Source organism: Rhinoraja longicauda, chromosome 19 (genome assembly GCF_053455715.1).
Source record: "Rhinoraja longicauda isolate Sanriku21f chromosome 19, sRhiLon1.1, whole genome shotgun sequence".
Taxonomy (NCBI): domain Eukaryota; kingdom Metazoa; phylum Chordata; class Chondrichthyes; order Rajiformes; family Arhynchobatidae; genus Rhinoraja; species Rhinoraja longicauda.
In genome coordinates this window covers 33,549,295-33,575,443 of record NC_135971.1, presented here as the reverse complement: position 1 = coordinate 33,575,443, position 26,149 = coordinate 33,549,295, and the positions used below count along the sequence as shown (strand labels likewise).

The 26,149-nt window shown below is 47.8% G+C and overlaps 1 protein-coding gene across 1 annotated transcript; it reads right to left on the bottom strand.

The window, feature by feature from the left end:
• Window positions 1-1,704: 1,704 nt before the first annotated feature.
• On the bottom strand, window positions 1,705-23,847 carry LOC144602765 (zinc finger SWIM domain-containing protein 1-like). Its single transcript, XM_078415900.1, has 6 exons — window positions 22,651-23,847; window positions 19,944-20,052; window positions 13,284-13,524; window positions 8,363-8,798; window positions 5,870-6,720; window positions 1,705-2,590 (listed from the first exon to the last, which is right to left on the bottom strand). The coding sequence occupies exons 1-6, from the start codon at window positions 22,905-22,907 to the stop codon at window positions 2,538-2,540; spliced, it is 1,947 nt and encodes a 648-aa protein (XP_078272026.1). The 5' UTR covers window positions 22,908-23,847; the 3' UTR covers window positions 1,705-2,537.
• Between the last annotated feature and the right edge of the window lie 2,302 nt (window positions 23,848-26,149).

Below are 26,149 nucleotides of genomic sequence, written 5' to 3'. Positions count from 1 at the left end.
CGTTCATCAAAACAGTACTCCAGACCTCCATCCATCCATTCAGATAGTTTAGTTTAGAGATACAGCACGGAAACAGCCCCTTCGGCCCATCGAGTTCGCACCGACCAGCGATCCCCGCACGTTAACACTATTCGAGACACACTGGGGACAAATTTACATTTTATACCAACCCAATTAACCTGCAAAGCTGTAAGTCACTGGAATGTGGGAGGAAACCGAAGATCTCGGAGGAAACACACGCAGGTCACGGGGGGGCGGACAAACTCCGAACAGACAGGACCCGCAGTCAGGATGGAACCCGGGTCTCAGGCGCTGTCAGGCGGCAACTCCACCGCTGCGCCACCGTGCCGACCTGGGAACTGCTGGGAACGATCCAGCGCCCTGGACTCCCCTTCAGTGCCCACAATCAACGACCTCATGACCAGAGGCAACAAAGATCGGGTTCTACAAACAAAACATTTCCAGGTTTTACTTGACGAAAAAAGTCTTTATTGTAAAGGATTATGTCTGGTATTCATTATTTCACTTTTTCAAATCTAAAAATGCGAACACTCACAATCACATCGGGCGTTTCAAAATCAATCAATGGGGGTAGGAGGAGATTGTTTAAACAACATCAAAAATTAATACGCATGTTCATGAAAATAATTAACAATGTTTTTATTTTCCATTTGTGATCATTAACTAGTGCAGTGATCAGCAGGAATCAGCTACTGAGATTCAGTTACTGTGGAGATGTGGATGGGGAAAGGGGTTAATGTTATTGAACCTGTGGAGCGTGGGGTTGGTGATGGGCGTTAACATATGATGGGCGTTTGACGGCACTGGGCCTGTACTCGCTGGAGGTTAGGATGAGGGGGGACCTCATTGAAACGTACAGAATAATGAAAGGCTTGGATAGAGTTGGTGTGGAGAGGATGTATCCGCTCGTGGGTGAGATTAGGACTAGAGGTCATAGGCTCAGAATTAAAGGACATTCTTTTAGGAAGATGAGGAGGAATTTCTTTAGTCATAGGGTGGTGAATCTGGGGGCTTCTTTGCCACAGAAGTCTGTGGAGGCCACGTCAGTGGATATATTTAAGGCAGAGTTAGATAGGTTCTTGAGTAGTTTGGGTGTCAGAAGTTAAGGGGAGAAGGCAGGAGAATGGGGTTAGGAGTAAGAGATCAGCCATGATTGAATGGGAGAGTAGACTTGATGGGCCAAATGGCCTGATTCTGCTCCTATCACATTGGATCTTATGATGGGCATGTAACAGTGGCATCTATAGTAGGGATAGTGCCAGAGAGTGAGACATAGAGGGAATAACAGATACATGGATAGGAAGGGTTTAAAGGGATATCTGGCAAACACGGGAACTGGGATGAGAATAGATGAGGTATTTTGGTCGGCATGGACGGATTGGGCCAAAGTGCATTATAACTGTACGAAAGTGATTGTGGAGTGTGTAGAGGGAAGGAGAACCATATCCATGGTACTGTTAGTTACTTTGGGTCAGGTTGGTGCGGTTGGGAATGCTTCCAAGACTGCGCCCAACACAGGCTACTATTTGCGTGATAGCCACAGAAGCAGATCTACAAACACACATTACAATCGCTCCACACTGTTAAATCTGTACACACTGTCGATGAATTGATTGTAATTATGTATTGCCTTTTTGCTGAATGGTTAGCATGCAACAAAGAGCTTTTCCCTGTACCTCGATATGGTGTATACGTGACAATAAATTAAACTGAAACGGGCTTTTGCAAGTCAAGTCAACTTTTGCTTTTAATATGCACAAGTATACCACATACTGTTTGATGCTTAAAATTCCTACTGAATGGATGTCATGATCCCACGTAATGTCAGAACCCGACCCAGGTTCCGTTGAAGAAAACCATTAAAATCACTTCCAGGAAAAAAATGTTGAAATTCATTGAACGCGACAGTCCACAAACTAATTCAGCTTCAAAGCTCAATCAGAGGCCGACCGACAGTTCGGTGTATGTCAGTCTTCATTGGATGCATCTATACATACACACAGGGCCGACACACACACGTGCACATACACACACATCTGCACGCGAACACACGTTCATACATGTACACACAAATCCATAACGCACACAGGGCCGACCGACAGTTCACTATCAAAGGTGATCGGTGTATGGCAGCGTTCATTGGATACATCTGTATACACACGTAATATACACACACACGCACATACATGTACACGCACATGGAAAATGCACGCAGGGCTGACTATATATAAACATGGGCACACACGGTCACACACGTATGTTGGATGCATCCGTACACACACGCATGTAACACACACAGGACTGACAGTTCACTATCATTGGTGATCGATGTGTGGCAGTGTTCATTTGGTGCATCTGTGTACACACACACTCAGCCACACAAGCGTAACACACACATATGAAGAGAAAGCAACTTCAGATCCTGATTCCTGGGATCGCGGTGAATCACTGTGACTGTAAGCGGCTCTCATTGTCTGTCAGTCAGTCAGATATGAAATCAGTTCTTACGCACATCTTCAACTTGCCTCGGTGGCTGGAGACGACAATTCTTGCTCTGTTGCACCAGTCACTGAAAACAAAGGAACACAATTAGTGAGTGATGTTGGAGGGGGCACAGCTGAGAGGGAAACAGACAGTAATAAATTATTGGGGGACGCACACAGTAATGTGCCCAGAGTGCACATGGTGCAAAACGGTAAACAATATTTGAGGAAACATTCAGTAATAAATCATGATAGAGGGCTCGGTAAGTCCCACTGAGTTACTCCAGCATTTCGTGTCTATCTTTGGTCAATAAGTATCAGAGGGCCTGTCTATCAGTGGAAAGGTAATCTTCTGATAGATAAAATGGTGAGAGGGGCAAAGTTTCAAGGAGATGTGCGAGGCAAGTTGTTTTTCTCGTTGTCACTTTACACAGAAGGTACTGAGTGCCTGGACTATGCAAGGGTGGTGAATCTGTGGAATTCTTGGCCACAGAAGGCTGTGGAGGCAAAGCAGTGAATATATTTAAAGCAGAGATAGATAGATTCTTGATTACTGCGGGTGTCAGAGGTAGACTGCGAAAATCAGGTTGGTACTGGACCCTAAGAAAGGGAGTTTGTACTGTGCCTCCGAGATGGATTCTTAGAGCAGCTTGAACTGGAGCCCACCAGGGAGAAGGCAATTCTGGATTTAGTGTTGTGTAATGTACCGGATTTCATAAGGTAACTCAAGATAAAGGAACCATTAGGAGGTAGTGACCATAATATGTTTTAGTCTGCCATTTGAGAGGGTAAAATCAGACGTGTCAGTGTTGCAGTTGAACAAAGGGGACATTGAAGGCATGAGGGAGGAGCTGGCCAAAGTTGACTGGAAAGGGTCCCTAGCAGGGATGATGGTGGAACAGCAATGGCAGGAATTTCTGGGAATAATCCAGAAGATGCAGGATCATTTCATTCCAAAGAGGAAGAAAGATTCTAAGGGGAGTAACATAGCAAAGATGAGCGGGAAGCCAGAGGATTGGGTGACTTTTAAAGAACAGAAGGTAACTAAAAAGGCAATATTGGGAGAAAAGATAAAGTACGAAGGTAAGCTAGCCAAGAATATAAAGGAGGATAGTAAAAGCATCTTTAGGTATGTGAAGAGGAAGAGATTAGTGAAGACAAATGTGGGTCCCTTAAAGACAGAAACAGGTGAATTTATTATGGGGAGCAAGAAAATGGCAGACGAGTTGAAAAGGCACTTTGGTTCTTTATTCACTAAGAAAGACACAAATAATCTCCCAGAAGTACTAGGGTACAGAGGATCTAGGGTGACGGAGAAACTGAAGGAAATTCACATCAGTCAGGAATCGTGTTGGGAAGACTGATGGGACTGAAGGCTGATAAATCCCCAGGGCCTGGTCTGCATCCCAGGGTAGTCAAGGAGGTGGCTCTAGAAATCGTGGATGCATTGGTGATCATTTTACAATGTTCCATTGATTCTGGATCAGTTCCTGTGGATTGGAAGGTAGCTAATGTTATCCCACTTTTTAATAAAGGAGAGAGAGAGAAAACAGGGGATTATAGACCAGTTAGCCTGACATCGGTGGTGGGGAAGTTGCTGTAGTCAATTATTAAAGATGTAATAACGGTGCATTTGGAGAGCAGTAACAGGATCAGTCCAAGTCAGCATGGATTTATGAAGGGGAAATCTTGTTTGACTAATCTTCTGGAATTTTTTGAGGATGTAACAAGTAAAATGGATAAAGGAGAGCCAGCAAATGTAGTGTATCTGGACGTTCAGAAAGCCTTTGATAAGGTCCCACACAGGAGATTAGTGGGCAAAATTAGAGCACATGGTATTGGGGGTATGATATTGACATGGATCGAAAATTGGTTGGTAGACAGGAAACAAAGGGTAGGAATTAATGGGTCCTTTTCAGAATGGCAGGCAGCGACTAGTGGGGTGCCGCAAGGCTTGGTCCTGTGACCGCAGCTATTTACAATATATTTTCATGATTTAGATGAAGGAATTAAAAGTAACATAAGCAAATTTACAGATGACACAAAGCAGGGTGGCAGAGTAAACTGTGAAGAGGCTATGAGGATGCAGGGTGACTTGGGTAGGTTGGGTGAGTGAGCAATGTATGACAGATGCAGTATAATGTAGATAAATGTGAGGTTATCCACTTTGGTGCCAAGGACAAGGCAGATTATAATCTGAATGGTACCAGATTAGGAAAAGGGGAAGTGAAACGAGATGTGTGTGTCCTTGTACATCAGTCACTGACAGTAAGCATGCAGGTACAGCAAGAGGATTTGAGTAGAGGAGCAAAGAGGTCCTTCTGCAGTTGTACAGGGCCCTGGTGAGGCCATAGCTGGATATTGTGTGCAGTTATGGTCTCCAAATTTGAGGAAGGACATTCTTGCTATTGAGGGAGAGCAGCGTAGGTTCACGAGGTTAATTCCCAGGATGGCGGGACTGTCATATGACGCAAGAATGGAACAAATGGGCTTGTATTCACAGGAATTTAGGATCAGAGCAGATCTTATAGAAACATATAAGATTATTAAGTCAAGTCAAGTCAAGTCAAGTCAATTTTATTTGTATAGCACATTTAAAAACAACCCACGTTGACCAAAGTGCTGCACATCTGATTAGGAAAAAAGAAAAGAAACATACAGTGGCGGGCAGCCAAGACATTGGACAAGCTAGATGCTCCCGATGTTGGGGGAGTCCAGAAACAGGGGCCACAATTTTAGAATGAGAGCTAGGCCATTTAGAACTGAGATGAGGGAAAAACTTCTTCACCCAGAGTTGTGAATTTGTGGAATTCTCTGCATCAGAAGGCAGTAGAGGCCGATTCACTGGATGCATTCAAAAGAGAGTCAGATAGGGCTCTTAGGGCTAGTGGAATCAAGGGATATGGGGAGAAGGCAGGAACGGGGGAGATTGTGGATGATCAACCATGATCACATTGAATGGCGGTGCGTACAGGCTCGAAGGGCCGAATGGTCTGCTCTTGCACTAATTTTCTATGTTTCTCTGTTATGGGGAGAAGGCAGGAGAATGGGGTGAGGGAGAGATGAATCAGCCATGATTGAATGGCGGAGTAGACTTGATGGGACAAATTGCCTAATCCTACTCCTGTCACATGATCTTATGAACCATATGTGGCTGTAGAGGTAGATGTGATAATGGAGTTTACGAGGCAGTAGATAGGCACATGGATATGCAAGGAATGGGGAGGTATGGATGATATGCAGGTAGATAAGCGATGGTCTTGGCATCATGTTCATTGTGTGCTGAAGGGCCTGTCCTTGTGCTGTGCTGCTCCATGTTTTGTGTGTCGTTGCTTCACTCTCTCTGAGACTGCGTCGCTACAAACCATTGGTTTCGGTGACTTGCACCTGGCCACCTCTGGCCCAGATGTCGGTGACGGCCGTCATGACCACCAGGCACCTGCCAAAGTCTTCGGCCGGACACCGGGCGGCGAGGGAGGAGAGTTTGCGAGCTACCTTGAGGGCCTGGCGGTATCGCTCCTGCTGCACCTTGGCCCGATCCCTCGGCGACGCGGGCGGGAGCTGACCGCCGAGGAAGTGCTCCTGCGTCCAGCGAGCGGCGCAGAGTGAGGGCTCAAAGAGGTCGGAGCCCAGCAGCCGCCGGAGAGCCAGGACGTGCCGGCAGGGGAGCCTCATGGAGGTGCGGAAGGCACACTGGCAGCTGGCCTGGTCCGTCACCAGGGCCCGGCGCCGGCACACGGGCCAGGCCCTCTCGGCCTCCACGCTGAGAAAGGAGACCGACTCTGCTTCCTGCAGCTCCGTCCGCACCCGGCGGAAGGCGAAGTCGGTGAGCAGCGCCCGGTAGGAAGACTCTGCGGAGTTGTCCTCTGGCCCTGCGGGGGGCTCACTCTGCAACACTCGCTGGTCGCACTCGGCCCGCACCGTGTCCACGGCCTTCAGGAGGTCCCGGGTGAAGGAGGTCACGTTGGAGAAGTCCTCGACCGCGGCCGCCAGCCTCTGGCTCATCACCTGCACCCGCTGGAGGGTGCTGGTGAGGTAGCTCTCGTTCTCGTGCTTGAAGCCCTCCACCCACTGGCGGCGGGACCCGTGCCACGTCTTGTGGAAGTAGTCGACGGCGCTCTCCGCGTTGGAGTCCAGCAGCTGGCGGTACAGCAGGTCGTAGTCCTCAGTGGACGTGGCGTAACACATACTGTGCAGGATCTGCAGCAGCTGGCTCCTGGCGGGAAGAAAGGGAAGAGGAGACAAGGTGAGGAACCTCCCGGTGCAGCACGGTGGCGTAGCGGTAGAGTTGCTGCCTTACAGTGCCAGTCCCAGGATCCATCCTGTCTACAGGCATTGTCTGTGTGGAGTTTGTACGTTCTCCCTGTGACCATGTGGGTTTCCTCCGGGTTCTCCGGGTTCCCCCCAAGTTCCAAAGACGTGCAGGTTTGTACGTTAATTGGCCTCTGTAAATTGTCCCGTGTGTCACCCAGAACTAGTGTGAACCAAAGATACTAGAGGAACAAGATGGACCACTCCGTTGGAATCGCCTATACTGAAGTGTAGTGTGTAAAGGAGCGGAACATCCGACATTTTAGTAAGCAAAACCCGCCGTTCGTTCTGCCTCTCGCAGTGTAATCAGTGTTTTGGGGGAACAGTATGTGTGATGATACCATTAAAATGCAGAAAATAACTCATCTATCAATTCATACATTTTTGTTATTTTTTCTTTTAAAATGTTTCTGCAATTTTCTGCCCACTAAAATGGCGCCATGTCCTTCTATGCTTTTTAACGTCGAGTGGTCTATCTTGTTCCTCTAGTATCTTTGGTGTGAACGGGTGATTAATGGTCGGGCTGGACTCAGTGGGGCAAAGGGCCCGTTTCCAATCTGTATTTCCGAAACTAAACCAAACTCTCAACTCAACAGTCCCCAGCGGCTACAAGAAAAACTCCACCGTTTCTTTCACTACGAAAAATAAAGTGACCTCCTCAATGACTACTGAACAGTGGAGTCAAACAGCACGGAAATAGGCCTCTCGGCCCAACTCGTCCTTGCTGACCAACATGCCCCATCTAATGCTGACCAAGATGCCCCATCTAATGCTGACCAGATGCCCCATCTAATGCTGACCAGATGCCCCATCTACAGAAAGGGGAGAGGAGGGGCAAAAGGGGAAGGAGCAGGCAAAGGGGGAGAGGAGGGTGGAAAGGAAGAGGGAGAGTGGGGCAGGGGTAGACTGGATTGTACAGACCATGTTGCGGAATGAGTCGCACCCTTATCTGACCCACGCCGTGACAGAAGGAGGAATATTTGGGAAAACCCAACCTCCCCCTCCCCCGCCCGCTCCGGTCCCACGACGGAATCACGATGCCAGAGCTTATTGTTGCCCGATGGTGGAGGAGAGGGGAAAGGAGGAGAGTAGAGGGAAGGAGAGGAGGGGGGAGGAGGAGAGTAGGGGGAAGAGGGGAGGACGGGAAGGAGGAGAGGAAGGGTGAAGGAGGAGAGGAGTGGGTGAAGGAGGGGAGGAGTGGGTGAAGGAGGGGTGGAGTGGGTGAAGGAGGGGTGGAGTGGGTGAGGAGGAGGAGGAAGAAACAGGAGTGGGGGAAAGGAGAGAAGGGGCGGAGGAGAAGAGGGAGATGGAGGAAGGAGGAGGAGAAAGAAGGAAGGGAAGGAGGAGCGGGTAAGATAGAAGGAAAGAAGAAAGAGAGAGAGGGCAGAGAGTGGAGGAGATGGGACATGGGTAGACTGGATTGTGCAGAGGGATGAGAGTCACAACTTTACCAAACCAACACAATCTGACAGGAGGAGGAATATTTGGGCCCCCCACCCGCCCGCTCCGCTCCGGCCCCACGAGGGAATGGCGGTGCCAGTGCTTACTGTTGCCCGGCGGTCACGTGCAGCTTCTCGGCGGTCACGTGGTCCTGGAAGACGCTGAGGGTGTGGGCGAGGCAGGCCAGCGGCTTGCAGTGGGGCAGCACGTCGGTCACCAGCTCCCCGTCACACGCCTGGCCGCCGACCACCACCGCCCGCGTTCCCTCCGCCGCCGGGTTCTTCTGCCTGAAGATGCGCAGAAGCTGCCGGACGGTCTCGCGCTCCTCGCTCTGCAGGAACCACAGGCACGCCAGCTCGCTCTCCCCGTTGCCGTCGATGGCCAGCAGCAGGTAGGTGGGCAGCCACAGGCCCGCCCAGCTGTAGGTGGCGCCCACCAGCAGCACCTCGAGGAACCTCTCGAAGGTCTGCTTCATGCGGCCGTCCTGGTAGTAGATGGCCTGCAACACGTTGGCCTTGTTCACCACCACCACCACCGTGCCGTCTGTAAGCAAACGCAGACAAGAGTTATAGAAACACAGAAAATAGGTGCAGGAGGAGGCCATTTGGCCCTTCGAACCAGCACCGCTATTCAATGTGATCATGCCTGATCATCCACAATCAGTAACCGGTTCCTGCCTTCCCCCCATATCCCTTGATACCACTAGCGCCTAGAGCTCTATCTAACTCTCTTTTAAATTCATCCAGTGAATTGGCCTCCACTGCCTTCTGTGGCAGAGAATTCCACAAATTCATAACTCTCTGGGTGAAAAAGTGTCTTCTCACCTCAGTTTTAAATGGCCTCCCCTTTATTCTTACACTGTGTCCCCTGGTTCTGGACTCCCCCAAAATTGGGAACATTTTTCCTGCATCTAGCTTGTTCAGTCCTTTTACAATCTTATACGTCTCTTTAAGATCCCCTCTCGTCCTTCTAAACTCCAGTGAATACATCCCCAGTCTTTCCTCATATGACAAGAACAGGCAGAACAAGGGACTGACCCACTCTCACCCTGGCCACAAACTCTTTGAAGTAGAAACACAGAAAATAGGTGCAGGAGTAGGCCATTCGGCCCTTCGAGCCAGTACCGCCATTCAATATGATCATGGCTGATCATCCAGAATCAGTACCCTGTTCTGGCTTTCTCCCCATATCCCTTGATTCCATCAGCCCTAAGACCTACAGTGCATTCAGAAAGTATTCTGACCCCTTCACCTTTTCCACATTTTGTTACATTACAGCCTTATTTTAAAATGAATTAAATTCTTTTTTTTAAAATCGTCAATCTACACGCAATACCCCAGAATGAAGAAGCGAAAACAGGTGTTTAGAAACTTTTGCAAAGTAATTTAAAAGAAATAGCTGAAATATCACATTTACATAAGTATTCAAACCTTTGCTATGATGCTCAAAATTGAGCTGAGGTTCATTTTGTTTCCATTCATTATCCTTGAGATGTTTCTACAACTTGATTGGAGTCCACCAGTGGTAAATTAAATTGATTAGACATGATTTGAAAATGCACACACCTATCTATATAAGGTCCCACAGTTGACAGTGCATGTCACAGCAAAAACCAAGACATGAAGAAGAAGGAATTGTCCGTAGATCTCCGAGACAGGATTGTGTCGAGATACAGATATGGGGAAGGGTAGAAAACACTTTCTGCAGCATTGCAGGTCCCGAAGAGCACAGTGGCCTCCATCATTCTTAAATGGAAAAACTTTGGAACCACCAGGATTCTTCATAGAGCTGGCCACTCGGCCAAACTGAGCAATCAGGGGAGAAGGGCCTTGGTCAGGGAGGTGACCAAGAACCCGATGATCACTGACATAGCTCCAGAGGTCCTCTGTGAAGATGGGAGAAACTTCCAGAAGGCCAACTTTATCTGCAGGACTCCACCAGTCAGGCCTTTATGGTAGAGTGGCCAGACGGAAGCCATTCCTCAGTAAAAGGCACATGATGGCCCGCTTGGAGTTTGCCAAAAGGCACCTAAAGGACTCACTGACCATGAGAGATAAGATTCTCTTGTCTGATGAAACCAAGATTGAACTCTTTGGCCTGAATGCCAAACGTCACGTTTGGGGGAAGCCAGGCATTGCTCATCACCTGGCGAATACCATACCTACGGTGAGGCATGGTGGTGGCAGCATCATGTTGTGGGGATGTTTTTCAGCGGCAGGAACTGGGACACTAGTCAGGATCAAGGGAAAAATGAACAGAGCAAAGTAAAGAGAGATCCTTGATGAAAACCTGCTCCAGAGCATTCTGGACCTCAGACTGGGGAGGAGGTTCACCTTCCAACAGGACAATGACCCCAAGCACACAGCCAAGACAACGCAGGAGTGGCTTCATGACAAGTCTGTGAATGTCCTTGAGTGGCCCAGCCAGAACCCGGACTTGAACCCGGACATCTCTGGAGGGACCTGAAAATAGCTGTGCATCGACACTCCCCATCCAACCTGACAGAGCTTGAGAGAAGAATGGGAGAAATTACCCAAATACAGGTGTGCCAAGCTTGTAGCGTCATACCCAAGAAGACTTGAGGCTGTAATCACTGCCAAAGGTGCTTCAACAAAGTACTGAGTAAAGGGTCTGAATACATTTGTAAATATGATATCAGTTATTTCTTTTTAATTACTTTGCAAAAATTTCTAAACACCTGTTTTCACTTTTTTATTATGGGGTATTGTGTGTAGATTGATGATTAAAAAAATAATCAATCCATTTTAAAATAAGGCTGTAATGTAACAAAATGTGGAAAAAGTGAAGGGGTGTGAATACTTTCTGAATGCACTGTATATCTAACTCTCTCATGAAGCCCTCCTCTCTGGGCACATCCAGACACAAAAACAGCCTCTTCCCACGAGTGGTAGGTCTAGTTAACAACCACTCTACACCACTACATTCTGGTCTGTAAGCCAAACAATTATGAACTCTCCAAGTGCATTTTAGATATTTACACGTGCAATGTTTAGCAAATCTGCCACATTACTCTTGCACTTTATTTTTACATTGTTTAATTATAATGTTTTTTAATTGTTTGCTGTCTCGTGTTTTTACCACATGTCGTAAAGCACCAAGTCAAATTCCTTGTATGTGTACAAACTAGGCCGATAAATTGACTCTGATTCTGAAATGGATTCTGAACAAAGCACTGGTAACGCACAGTGGCAGTGGTGAGGTACGTTTGCCTTCATCGGTCGGTGCACTGAGTACAAGAGTCAGATAGTCAAGATGCAGCTCGATCAAACTCTGGAGAAACAAGGATCTGCAGATGCTGGTTCATGACAAAAGACAAAGTTTCCCCTCGCCCCTGACTCTCGGTCTGAGTAAGAGTCTTGACCTGAAATGTCTCCGATTCTTTTTCTCCAGAGATGCTGCCTGACCCGCTGAGTTACTGCAGCATTTTGTGTCCATCTCCAGTGTAAACAAGCATCTGCAGTTCTTTCCCACACATGTCTGGAAAACATGGATACGTGATATTTCAGGTCGGGACCCTTCTTCAACTAATTGTGGCAAGTCGGGGGTGGGGGAGGAGGAGGAAGAAAGCTGGAAGAGAGATGGGGCAGGACAAAGCGTTGCAAGTGACAGGTGGAGGAAGGAACTGCAGATGCAGCCTGGGTGGGGTTACAGGAGGGAAGAGTCATCTGAAGAGTGCGTGGCACGATCCAAGAGCGATCCCATGAGAAAGTATTGGGGACACAGCTGTAGAGTTGCTGCCTTACAGCGCTACAGACCCGGGTTCCATCCTGACTGTGGGTGCGGTCTGTACGGAGTTTGTACGTTCATGGGTTTTCTCCGGGTGTTTCGGTTTCCGCCCACACTCCAAAGACTTGCAGTATTGTAGGTTACTTGGTTTCAGTAAGTTGTAATAAGAAATGGCCCCTTGTGTGTGTAAGTTAGCATACAGGACCATCGCTGGTCAGCACCAACTCGGTGGGCCGAACGGCCAGTTTCCGCGCTGTATCTCTGAAGTGTAAAAGTCATTGACTATCCCAGGGGAGAGGAGGGAGCGATCTAGTGACAAGACAGTGCACTATCATGAGATGGGGGAAGGAGGATCCACACCCAATCCTCATCCATTTATTTGAAGTATTGGGAGCAGTCCTGGCCCCATGTCTAAGGAAGGGTGTGCTGGCGGTGGAGAGGGTCCAGAGGAGGTTTACCAGAATGATACCAGGAATGTCTGGGTTAACATCTGATCAGTGTTTGACGGCACTGGGCCTGTACTCGCTGGAGTTTAGAACGATGAGGAGGGGCCTCGTTGAAACTTACCAGATAGTGAAATGCCGGGATAGAGTGCATGTGGAAAGGATCTTTCCACTCGTGGGAGAGTCTAGGAATCATGGCTGATCTATCTTTCCCTCTCAACCCCATTTGCCACCCTAACGAATGAAGAACCTGTCAATCTCTGCTTTATAAATAGCCACAGACTTGGCCTCCACAGCCATCTGTGGCAATGATTTCCACAGATCCATCACCCTCTGACTAAAGAAATTCCTTCTCATCTCCTTTCTAAAGGAACGTCCTTTTATTGTGAGGCTGCACCCTCTGTTCCATCACTCTCCCACTAGTGGAAACATCCTCGCCACATCCACTTTATCCGGTCCTTTCACTATTCGGTAAGTTTCAGTGAGGTCCCCCCTCATCCTTCTAAACTCCAGCGAGTACAGGCCCAGAGCCATCAAATGCTCATCATACGTTAACCCAATAAAGGGGTGATCCGCATTATTCCGGAATGAAGGAAGGATGCAGGATACCCCAGGACAAGAGAGGGAGTGGTGCAAACCTGGAGCAGCCGGTTAGGCCTGGGACAAGTGAGGAGACCTTCACCTACCTTGATTCTTGATCAGTCCGGGTGTCAGAGGTTATGGGGAGAAGGCAGGAGAATGGGGTTAGGGGAGAGAGATAGATCAGCCATGATTGAATGACGGAGTAGACCTGATGGGCCGAATGGCCTAATTCTACTCCTATTCCTTATGACCTTACCCTTGACGGCTGCCAGTGTGGGCACCATCATCTCCAAGTCGGTTTTGTTGGTCTTGAACTCGTCCCATTTCTCCTTGCGTGTGGGGCTATGGGCATCCTCATCAGCGAGCACCTTGCCGGCAACCTCCCCCAGCTGCACCTGGACACCCGCTCCATTACTCCGCAGCGAGACGATGGAAGTGGGGTCCACGCGCAGCGCTGTAACAAAGTGCCTTTGGTGCCGGAGCCTCTCCTCCTCTTCCTGTGGGGTACAAGCAAGGTCCTAGGGTCAGTTCATCCGGTTTGGAGGTCAATTGTCCTCTGTAAATTGCCCCGAGCGTGTCGGGAGTGGATGAGAAAGTAGGACAACATAGAACCAGTGCACACAGGTGGTCGATGATCAGCGTGGACTAGGTAGGCCTATGTTTCCATGCTGTATCTGTAAACTAAGCTCAGATCCCATATTAGAACACAGAACAGCACAGGAATGGGCCCTCCAGCCTGCATTATCTGTGCCAAACATGATGCCAAGTTGAACTGATCTCATCTCCCTGTACATGATCCATATCGCTCTATTCCCTGAACTTCCATGTGCCTTTCCCAAAGCCTCTTAAACACCCCTATCGTATCTGCATCCACCACCATCTCTAGCAGTGCATTCCCAGCCCCCACCCCTCTCTGTGTAAAAATCTTGCCTCGCACATTAAACCTCCCCCCTCTCACCATATCACTCTGTCGTCTAATGTTGGACATTTCCACCCTGGGCACAAGCCTCTGATTGCCGACCTTAACTTTATATACTTCCGTCGAGTCTTCCCTCAACCTCTGACGCTGCAGAGAAAATAACCCAAGTTTATTCAACCTCCCCCTGTAGCTGAAACCCTCTAATCCAGGCAGCATTCTGGTCAACCTCCTCTGCACCCTCTCCAAAGCCTCCACACCTTTCCTGTAATGGAGCGACTAGAACTGCAAATAATACTCCAAATGCAGTCTAACTAAAGCCCTATAGAGCTGCATCATGACTTGCTGACTCTTATATTTAATGCCCCTAGCACAGAAGACAAGCATACCACACGTTTCACCCATACTGGTTAACATATGATGATCGTTTGTCAGCACTGGGCCTGTACTCGATAGAGTTTAGAAGAATGAGAGGGGACCTCATTGAAACGTACCGAATAGTGAAACGTTTGGATAAATGTGGAGAGGATGCTTCCTCCAGTGGAAGAGTGTCGGACAAGAGGCCATAGCCTCAGAATTAAAGGACATTCCTTTAGGAAGGAGAGGAGGAATTTCTTGAGTCAGAGGGTGGTGAATTGGTGGAATTCTTTGCCACAGAAGGCTGTGGAGACTAAGTCAGTGGATATATTTATGGCAGAGATAGATGGATTCTTAATTATTGCTGGTGTCAGGGGTTATGGGGAGAAGGCAGATGAATGGGGTTAGGAGGGAGAGATAGATCAGCCGTGATTGAATGGCGGAATAGACGATGGGCTGAATGGCCTAATTCTGCTCCTGTCACTTATGAGGCCTTCTTCACCACCCTATCTACTTGTGCTGCCTCCTTCAGTGAGCTATGAACTTGAACTCCAAGATCCCTCTGCACATCAATGCTGTTAATGGTCATGCCATTAAACGTATACTCTCTCCTTGCATTTAACGTGTCAAAGTGCATCACCTCACACTTGCTCGGGTTAAACTCCATCTGCCATTTCTCCGCCCCTTTCTGCAGCTGGTCTATGTTCTGATATCTACTGACAGCATTTCTCGTTGTCTGCAACTCCTAATTTTGGTGTCATTAGCAAACTTACTCACCAACCCATCTACATTTACGCCTCGGTCAGATATATATATATATAATACAAAATCTCTCTAACTCTGGCCCCAGCCCATTCCTGAATTTTTATCCCTGTCCAATTGACTTTGCCTTCAGCAGCTATTTGGAACTTTCTCCCTCTGTGTCTCTGCACCTCCACAACTACCATGGGTTAAAAACAATCGGACCATATTCCCCATCTAGTTTAGTCTAGTTTCTTGTCACGTGTACCAAAAAGCTTTTTTGTTGCATGCTACCAGTCCATGGAACGACTATTCATGATTACAATCAAGCCGTCCACAGTCGAAATGTGCAGGAAGGAACTGCAGATGCTGGTTTAAACCGAAGATAGATACAAAAAGCTGCTGTAACTCAGCGGGTCAGGAAGCATCAATCTGAAGATGGGTCTCGACCTGAAATTTCACCTATTCCTTTTCTGGTCTGAAGAGGGGTCTTGCCCCGAAACGTCATGTATTCCTTTTCTCCAGAGATGCTGTCTGACCTGCAGAGTTCCTCCGGATTTTTGTGTCTAAGCCGTCCACAGTCCACAGACACAGGATAAAGGGAATAATGATTAGCATCAGATAAAGTCCAGTAAAGTCCAATTAAAGATAGTCCGAGAGTCTCCATTCTATGCCTCTCATGAACAGATATACTTCTCTCAGATCACCCTCAGACACTCTTGCCTCCTTAAACCCCATTATAAGACATTCCTTGAAATCCACCAACTCCACCTAAGTTATAGGTCATCTCCAGAATCCCTGCTAAGGCAGTTCACATCAATTACTTTGATAATGTCCCTGAAAGCGGGAGGTATTTTTAGTGTGTTAGAACTACGTAAATAAAACTTGTTACTGTGAGGGAAATGACTAGTGATATTGATGTATCAGTCTGACTCTGTTAAACAATGCCGGAGCCTCTCCTCCTCTTCCTGTGGGGTACAAACAAGATCCTAGGGTCAGTTCATCCGGATTGGAGGTCAATTGTCCTCTGTAAATTGCCCCGAGCATGTCGGGAGTGGATGAGAAAGTAGGACAACATAGAACCAGTGCACACAGGTGGTCGATGATCAGCGTGGACTAGGTAGGCCTATGTTTCCATGCTGTATCTGTAAACTAAACTCAGATCCCATATTAGAACACAGACCAGCACAGGAATGGGCCCTCCAGCCTACATTATCTGTGTCAAACATGATGCCAAGTTGAACTGATCTCATCTCCCTGTACATGATACATATCGCTCTATTCCCTGAACTTCCATGTGCCTTTCCCAAAGCCTCTTAAACACCACTATCGTATCTGCATCCACCACCATCACTGGCAGTGCATTCCCAGCCCCCACCCCTCTCTGTGTAAAAATCTTGCCTCGCACATTAAACCTCCCCCCTCTCACCATATCACTCTGCCCTCTAGTGCTGGACATTTCCACCCTGGGGACAAGCCTCTGATTGCCCACCTTATGTGTGCCTCTCAAAACTTTATATACTTCCATCGAGTCTTCCCTCAACCTCTGACGTTCCAGAGAAAATAACCCAAGGTTATCCAACCTCCCCCTGTAGCTGAAACCCTCTAATCCAGGCGGCATTCTGATAAACCTCCTCTGCACCCTCTCCAAAGCCTCCACATCTTTCCTGTAATGGAGCGACTGGAACTGCACGTGATACTCCAAATGCAGTCTAACAAAAGCGCGATAGAGCTGCATCATGACTTGCTGACTCTTATATTCAATGCCCCTAGCACAGAATCCAAGCACATCACACGTTTCACCCATACTGGTTAACATATGATGATTGTTTGTCAGCACTGGGCCTGTACTCGCTAGTGTTTAGAAGAATGAGGGGGGACCTCATTGAAACGTACCGAATTGTGAAACGTTTGGATAGAGTGGATATGGAGAGGACGTTTCCACTAGTGGGAGAGTGTCAGACTAGAGGCCATAGCCTCAGAATTAAAGGACGTTCCTTTAGGAAGGAGAGGAGGAGGAATTTCTTTAGTCAGAGGGTGGTGAATTGGTGGAATTCTTTGCCACAGAAGGCTGTGGAGACCAAGTCAATGGATATTTTTATGGCAGAGATAGATGGATTCTTAATTAGTGCTTGTGTCAGGGGTTATGGGGAGAAGGCAAGAGAATGGGGTTAGGAGGGAGAGATAGATCAGCCATGATTGAAAGGCGGAATAGACGATGGGGCTGAATGGCCTAATTCTGCTCCTATCACTTATGAGGCCTTCTTCCACACCCCATCGACTTGTGCTGCCTCCTTCAGTGAGCTATGAACTTGAACTCCAAGATCCCTCTGCACATCAATGTTGTTAATGGTCATGTCATTAACTGTATACTCTCTCCTTGCATTTAACCTGTCAAAGTGCATCACCTCACACTTGCTCAGGTTAAACTCCATCTGCCATTTCTCCACCCCTTTCTGCAGCTGGTCTACGTTCTGATATCTACAGACAACATTTCTCGCTGTCTGCAACTCCTAATTTTGGTGTCATTAGCAAACTTACTCACCAACCTTCTACATTTACATCTCAGTCATACATATATGATACAAAATCTCTTTAACTCTGCCCCAGCCCATTCCTGAATTTTAACCCCTGTCTAATTGACTTTGCCTTTAGCAGCTATTTGGAACTTTCTCCCTCTGTGTCTCTGCACCTCCACAACTACCATGGGGAAAAACAATCGGACCATATTCCCCATCTAGTTTAGTCTAGTTTCTTGTCACGTGTACCAAAAAGCTTTTTTGTTGCATGCTACCAGTCCATGGAACGACTATCCATGATTACAATCAATCCGTCCACAGTCGAAATGTGTTGGAAGGAACTGCAGATGCTGGTTTAAACCGAAGATAGATACAAAAAGCTGCTGTAACTCAGCGGGTCAGGAAGCATCAATCCGAAGATGGGTCTCGACCCGAAATTTCACCTATTCCTTTTCTGGTCTGAAGAAGGGTCTTGACCCGAAATGTCACCTATTCCTTTTCTCCAGAGATGAAGAAGGGTCTTGACCTGAAACGTCACCTATTCCTTTTCTCCAGAGATGCTGTCTGACCTGCTGAGTTCCTCCGGATTTTTGTGTCTAAGCCGTCCACAGTCCACAGACACAGGATGAAGGGAATAGTGTTTAGCATCAGATAAAGTCCAGTAAAGTCCAATTAAAGATAGTCCGAGAGTCTCCATTCTATGTCTCTCATGAACAGATATACTTCTCTCAGATCACCCTCAGACACTCTTGCCTCCTTAAACTCCATTATAAGACATTCCTTGAAATCCACCAACTCCACCTAAGTTATAGGTCATCTCCAGAATCCCTGCTAAGGCAGTTCACATCAATTACTTTGATAATGTCCCTGAAAGCGGGAGGTATTTTTAGTGTGTTAGAACTACGTAAATAAAACTTGTTACTGTGAGGGAAATGACTAGTGATATTGAGTGTATCAGTCTGACTCTGTTAAACAATGCCAAAGTTGTCAGAGTTCAGAGTCTGGATTGATATCCCAGTGGGGGAGTGTGATATCATCCCATAGAATCACACCGGCTCTTCCACCTACATTGTCAGCAATGACCATCAAGCACCCATCTTGTTCTGTTCTATGTGTCGGGGCAGCACGGTGGTGCAGCGGAAGAGTTGCTGTGTTACAGCGCCAGAGACTCGGGTTTGATCCTGACTACGGGTGCTGTCTGTACGGAGATTGTACGTTCTCCCTGTGGGTTTTCTTCGGGAGCTGCGGTTTCCTCCCACACTCTAAAGATGTACAGGTTTATAGGCTAATTGGCTTGCTAAAATTGAAAGTTGTCCCTGATGTGTGTAGGATAGCATTAATGTGCAGGGATTGCTGGTCAGCCTGGACTCGATGGGCTGAAGGGCCTGTTTACACGCTGTATGTCTAAACTAAACAGCAGATTCTAGTTTACGCCAATTCTAGACACAAAAAGCTGGAGCAACTCAGCGGTTCAGACAACATCTCTGGAGAAAAGAAAAAGGTGACATTTTGGGTTGAGACTCTTCTTCAGACCAGCCGGGAAAGATCCGAAACGTCACCTATTCCTTTTCTCCAGAGATGATGCTTGACCCGCTGAGTTACTCCAGCTTGTTGTGTCCATCTTTGTTGCTATGTAGTATGTTTTCTTGAACCAATTCTGCACAAATCCCATTTTATTGCACCCTACAGCTTTAAGTCCCAACGATATGTGTTGGTGCCACAGGTAACATTCTCTCACAGGCAAAGACACGGGCAGAGAGACAGAGTTCTGATAAACTCTTTATAAATAATTACGTGGACATATTCTGGACGGCATGGTGGCGCAGCGGCAGAGTTGCTGCCTTACAGCGCTTGCAGCGCCGGAGACCCGGGTTCAATCCCGACTACGAGTGCTGTCTGTGTGGAGTTTTTACGTTCCCCTCTGTGTGGGTTTTCTCCGAGATCATCAGTTTCCTCCCACCCTCCAAATATGTACAGGTGTCGAGGTTATTTGGTTTGGTGTATGTGTAGATTGTCCCGTGTGCGGAGGATAGTGTTAATGTGGGGGGATCGCCGGTCGGCGCGCACTCGGTGGGCCGAAGGGCCTGTTTCTGTGCTGTATCACTGAACTAGGATATTCAACCGCCCAGGATCCAAGGCTGGAACCGAGCGTGTACAGAACTAGTAGCATGCTCTTTGAAAACGTGGAAAGGTGGGACAACACACACACACACAGACACCCCCCCCCCACACAGAGACACAGACACACACACAGACACCACCCCCGCCCCCCCCCCCACACAGAGACACAGACACACACACACACACACACACTGAGCCGACAAACTGAAGCAGTGGCAGATCCAACAACTCTACCTGGCTGGTGTGTGTGTTCTGCTTTTACCTGCGGCACCGTGTGGTTATGCGATTCATTCATCTCTTTCACCACAAACTTGTTTCCATCCGCAGAAAGCCGGACTTTAATGACACAGGGACACTTCATCTTGTTGGTTCTGAAAAAGACAGTGGGAGGCAGTGTGTAAGCCAACTGGGTGAAGACCAGCAAACGATAGACACAAAATGCTGGAGTAACTCAGCGGGTCGTGCATCATCTCTGGAGAAAAGCAATAGGTGACCCTTCGGATTGAGACCCTTCTTCAGTTTTGTTTAGTTCAGTTTATTGTCACGTGTACCGATGTACAGTGAAAAGCTTTGTTGCATGCTAACCAGTCAGTGGGAAGACAATACATGATTACAATCGAGCCATTTACAGTGATTTACATCACAAAGGAATAACATTTAGTGCAAGGTAAAGTACGAAGAAAGATAGTCCGAGGGTCACCAATGAGGAAGATCACAGTTCAGGACTGCTCTCTCGTTGTGGTAGGATGATTCAGACCAGCAGTGTATGGCTATCTTTTACAATCATCACAGAATCCAACAGAAATATTCCATTGACATTGGCCATGAAGCAGTGTGAGTGGGAAGACAAGATGGTGTGCTGAATGACTGCCCTTTGACTGATAATAAACTCTTTCACAAACTGGGGGGACTTGAAGCAACAGCTGCAATAAAATGTGATTCATGCAGGATTGGTGTAAGATAACATAGTGCATAACAAAGGAAATGGACACAAAATACTGGAGTAACTCAGCGGGTCAGGCAGCATCTCTGGAGAAAAGGAGTAGGTGACATTTCTGGTTGGGACCCTTTATCAGACTGAGAGTCAGAGGAGAGGGAACTAGGGGGATGAAGGGTTACAAAGAACAAATGAATGAAAGATATGAAAGAACAAATCAAAGCCAGCAACAATGATAAAGGAAAGGTGGAGCCCACAATGGTCCATTGTTGGCGGTGGAGAAGGTGATAAGAAGTTGATACAAACAGTGAAACTAAGCAAGACGACAGTGAAATTAATAGGACGACGAGAATGGGAGAAACTTCTAGTTTACCTCCCCCCTGACTCTCAGTCTTAAGACGGGTGTCAAACCGAAACGTCACCTATTATTTTTCTCCAGAGATGCTGCCCTACCTGCTGAGTTGCTTCACCATTTTGTGTCTATCTTCAGTGTAAATCAGCATCTGTAGTTTCTTCCTACACATAGTACATAACAAGCTGAGTGCTTGATGGTCATTGCAGGCGGAAGACCCTGTGTGATTTAATGGGATAATATCACACTCCCCCACTGGGATATCAATCCAGTCTCTGAACCATAAAACACAAACTATCAAATTGTCAATTGTCCCAAGTGTGCAGGCAGTGGATGGCAAAGTGGGATAACATGGATAATACCGTGTCCCTTGTGTTAACACAGCAAATTGTATGTCACAAGTGGAATAGATAGGGTGAATGCATAAATCTTTTATCCAGGATTGGGGAATCAAGATCCAGAGGACAGTTTAACATGAGAGGGGAAAGATTTAAAAAGAACACAAGGGGTAACCTTTTCTGCACAGTGTGGTGGTAAATGGAACTAGCTTCCAGATGAGGTAGTTGAGGCAGGTACTCTAGCATTTAAAAGACATTTGGAAAGGTACATGGATAGGAAAGGTGGGACTGGTGTACATGGGTCATCTTGATGAGCATGGGCAAGTTGGACCGAAGGGCCTATTTCTGTGAAGGACGACTCTACCACTTTATACAATCCCAGCGAGTCGTAGGTGCGGGTAGGCATGGGAAAATGAGTGGTGGGCGAGAGAGAAGGAGAGAGAGGTAGAGAGAGAGAGAGAGAGAGAGAGAGGTAGAAAGATACAGGAGGAGAGAGGTAGAGAGGTGAAGATGGAGAGAGGGAGAGGGAGAGAGGTGGAGAGAGGGAGAGGTGGAGGTGAGACAGGGGAGAGAGGTGGGGAGATGCACATACACACACAATCAAAGATGAACAAAGAGTGCAAAAAAGAGAAAAAAATTAAGAGGGGTGAGAGAGACAGAGAAAAAAAAGAGAAAGAGCCAGACAGGGGCAGCAGAGGAGCTGCTGCCTCACAGCGCCGGAGACTCAGGTTCGATCCTGACTACGGGTGCTGTCTGTGTGGAGATTGTACGTTCTCCCTGTGACCACGAGGGTTTTGTCCAAGTGGTTTCCTTCCACATTCTAAAGACGTGCAGGTTTGTGGGTTAATTTGCTTTTGTAAATTGCCCCTCGTGTGTAGAGAGTGGATGAGAAAGTGGGATAACATAGAACTAGTGTGAATGGATGATTGGTGGTCGGTGTGGACTCGATGGGCCGAAAGGCCTGTTTCCATGATGTAACTCTAAACAAAACTAACTACTCGGCTAAACATATTATTAAATTTAAAAGGATAAAAACATCTTTAAATAAGAAGGTAGGAAACAGGAGCAGGTGTCGACCATGTTCCATGTTCTCCCACTTTGTCATCCACTCCCGACACACTCGGGATGATTTACAAAGCGCCAATTAACCAAGAAACCTGCACGTTTTGGATACGGGAGGAAACTGAAGTCCACAGAAGAAACACAGCTGGTCACAGAGAGGACGTGCAAACTCCACACACGGAGAGCACCCGTGGTCAGGATGGAACCGGGATCCCCGGCGTTGTGAGGCAGCGGCTCTACCAACTGTGCCGCTGTGTCGCCCCTGCAAGTATTTCCTCACCTCTGGATTGTCCGTTTGCCGGATCCTTTGGTCTTGAATAACTTGCCGCCGTGAATGCACGCGTAGTCGATCTCGGCAAAGTTCAGCGCGTCGTTCATCGGGCGCTTGGGTGCCCGACGCCGCTGTGCCTTGATGGTCCGTGAGTGCCTGGTCCACATCTGCACGGAGCTGTCCCTCTGGTAGCGCCAGTACTCACGGTGCAGCTCGCTGTAGCTCGAGAACTCGGCGCCCACTCGGAAACCCGCCACCTGGGACATGGCTGCACGTGCGTCAGATGGAGTTGGCAGACTGATCCCACCTGGAGAGCGGGCACTGAGAATAGACCACAGGCAGCAGCTGCAGGTCAGCCAAGGTAGAACGCATCACAACAGCTCATATATAGAGTTCAAGAACAGCACGGTGGTCCAACTGTAGAGTCACCGCCTCACAGCCCCAGAGACCCAGGATCCATCCTTTGCTCGGATGCTGTCTTTACAGTTTACTTTAGAATTCAGAGAAGAAACAGGCCCTTCAGCCCACTGAGTCCGCGCCAACCAGCGATCACCCCGTATACTAGCACTATACTACATGATAGGACAATTTACCATTTTACAGAAGCTAATTAACCTGCACGTCTTTGAAGTGTGGGAGAAACACAAGATCTCAGCAATGCAATTCTCAGCATTGGGAGGAAAATCACGGGATTGTGGATCGGGGTTGGGGGCAATCCTTGATTCAGGTAGGCTGCAAGTTTCTGGGATTGGGATAATCGCCCGTGTGTGGGTGGGGGGGTAATTCTCTGGGTTGGAGTAGGGGCATCTTGCAATGCTCAGCATTGGGATTGGGATAGCATTGGGATAAATCAATCCCTGATTTACATAGGATGCTCATTACTGGGAATGAGATCAAAATTGCCCGTGTGTGGGTGGGGGATAATTCCCTGGGTTTAGGGGAGGTGCATCTTGCGATATTCCACATTGAGATAGGGAACAATCCCTAATTTAGAAAGGATGGATATTTCTGGCATTGCAATAATAATTGCCCGTGTGCAGGTGGGGATAATTCCCTGGGTTGGGGGGAGGGGCATCCTGCAATGCTCAGCATTGGGAGGGATATCTGCGGGATGGAAGATCGTAATAAATCCCTGATTTCAGCAGATGAAAATTCCTGGGATTGGGATAATAATCGCCCTTGTGCAGGTATGGTGGTAAAACGCGAGTTCGGTATCTCAACTGCGCATGCCCAGGTCATAGGTCACTCGCGCTAAACATTCTCGCCGGCTGAGCTGGTGCGCGTATAGACCTGCTTTTCATCCGTATTTTCCAGTTTTGCTTCTTCGAGGTAACAAAATGCTGCTTTCAAAACTATTAACTAGGCGTATTTACGGTTAATTTGTACAAAACTACGTTGATTTTGTCGGTTTTATTGCTTTGTGCTTCGGTGAGTGAGCAAAGCCATGCCAATTTTTGTTTGCATTGTAACTTGTACCGGTATGTAATGGGCATGCTTACAGGACCCTATTTGACTTAACATATGATTGACTTTATTATATATTTTGTTTTATATGTTACTGGGCAAAGCCATGCACATTTGTGCAACTTTGGGCTGTGGGAGTACCACGTATCACCTGAATAAGTGGATGCAGAATGTGTGTGACAGCCACAACTGTCAATTTGCAAAGGGAAACTGTTTCTGCCCACCTCCCTTCAAACACTAGGAAAAAAAACTACAGTTGCTAGTTTAAATCGAAGGTAGACACAAAATGCTGGAGTAACTCAGCGTGTCAAGTAGCACCTCAGGAGAGAAGGAATGGGTAATGTTTCGGGTAAAGACCCTTTTTCAGAAGTCTGAAGCGAGATACCTAACTCGCTTATTCTCCAGACTTCTGAAGAAGGGTCTCGACACAAAACGTCACCCATTCTTTCTCTCCCGAGATGCTGCCTGACCCGCTGAGTTACTCCAGCATTTTGTGTCTACCTTCGATTTAAACCAGCATCTGCAGTTTATTTTCCTCGAGTTTGAAGGCAGGTGGGCAGAAACAGTTTCCTGTTGCAAATTGACAGTTGTGGCTGTCACACACATTCTGCATCCACTTATTCAGGTGATACGTGCTACTCCCACAGTCCAAAGTTGCACAAATGCGCATGGCTTTGCCAGTAACATATAAAACAAAATAAATAACAAGGTCAATCATATGTTAATTCGAATAGGGTCCTGTAAGCATGTCCATTACATACTGGTACAAGTTACAATGTAAAAGAAATTGTCATGATCTCGCTCACTCACCGAAGCATAAAGCAATAAAACCAACAAAATCATCATAGTTTTGTACAAATTAACCATATATACACCTAGTTAAGTTTTGAAAGCAGTATTTTCTTACCTGGAAGAAGCAAACCTGGAAAATACCGATGAAACGCAGGTCTGTATACACACAGCAGCTCGGCCAGCGAGAATGTTTAGCACGAATGACCTATGACCTGGGCATGTGCAGTCGAGATACTGAACTCGCTTATTCTCCAGGTTTGCACTGGGAGCATCCTGCAAGGACCCGCATTCAGAGGGAAATCCCCGGGATGGGAGATCTGGGGGGGAGGGTGGGGGGCAATCCCTGACTTAGATAGGATGGAAATTCGTGACTTTGGAATAATAACCACCCATGTGCGGTTGGTGGGATAATTCCCCAGGTTTGGGGAAGGGGGCATCTTGCAATGTTCAACATCAGGTTAGGAGATTGGGATCAATCCCTGATTTAGAGAGGATACAAATTCATGGGATTGGGATGTAAATGCCCGTGTATGTGTGGGGGATAATTCCCCAGGTTTGGGGAAGGGGGCATCTTGCAATGTTCAACATTGGGATAGGGGGTCGGGATCAATCCGATTTAGATAGGATACAAATTCATGGGATTGGGATGTAAATGCCCGTGTATGTGTGGGGGATAATTCCCTGGGTTTGGGGAAGGGGGCATCTTGCAATGTTCAACATCGGGTTAGGGGGTCGGGATCAATCCCTGATTTAGATAGGATACAAATTCATGGGATTGGGATGTAAATGCCCGTGTATGTGTGGGGTATAATTCCCTGGGTTTGGGGTGGGGGCGTCGTGCAATGCTCAGTATTGGGATGGAAATCCGCGGGATAGTGGATTGGGATCAATCCCTGAATGAGGTTGATGCAAATCCCTGTGATTGGGATGAAACTGCCCGTGTGGGGGGGGGCGGGTTAATGAATGGGGACGGGGGGGGGGCGGCTGCAGCTGCAGCTCCAGCCCGGTGGTCGCGGTGCAGGATTGGGACGATCCCGGATCCCTGGGCCCAGGGATGGGGTTTCCCGCATATTTGGCGGCGTCTGACGCGCAGCCGCGGCCCCGGCGCTTTGTGGCGGCTCCGCTCCGCTCCGCTCCGGGCCCGGCCCGAGGTTGGCGCATGCGCTGCCGGCACACGGGCACCGCTCTCAGAGCCCCCGGGTCACCTACCGGTCAACACTGAGCGGCCCCGCCCCCCCCGCTCTCTCTCTGG

Coding starts and splice junctions, on each gene's coding strand:
- LOC144602765 (XM_078415900.1), bottom strand. CDS start 22,907: ATGTCCCAGGTGGCGGGTTTCCGAGTGGGCGCCGAGTTCTCGAGCTAC. Junction 13,525..19,943: donor ATAACCACACGGTGCCGCAG/GTAAAAGCAGAA, acceptor TGTACCCCACAG/GAAGAGGAGGAGAGGCTCCG. Junction 8,799..13,283: donor CACACTGGCAGCCGTCAAGG/GTAAGGTCATAA, acceptor GTTTGCTTACAG/ACGGCACGGTGGTGGTGGTG.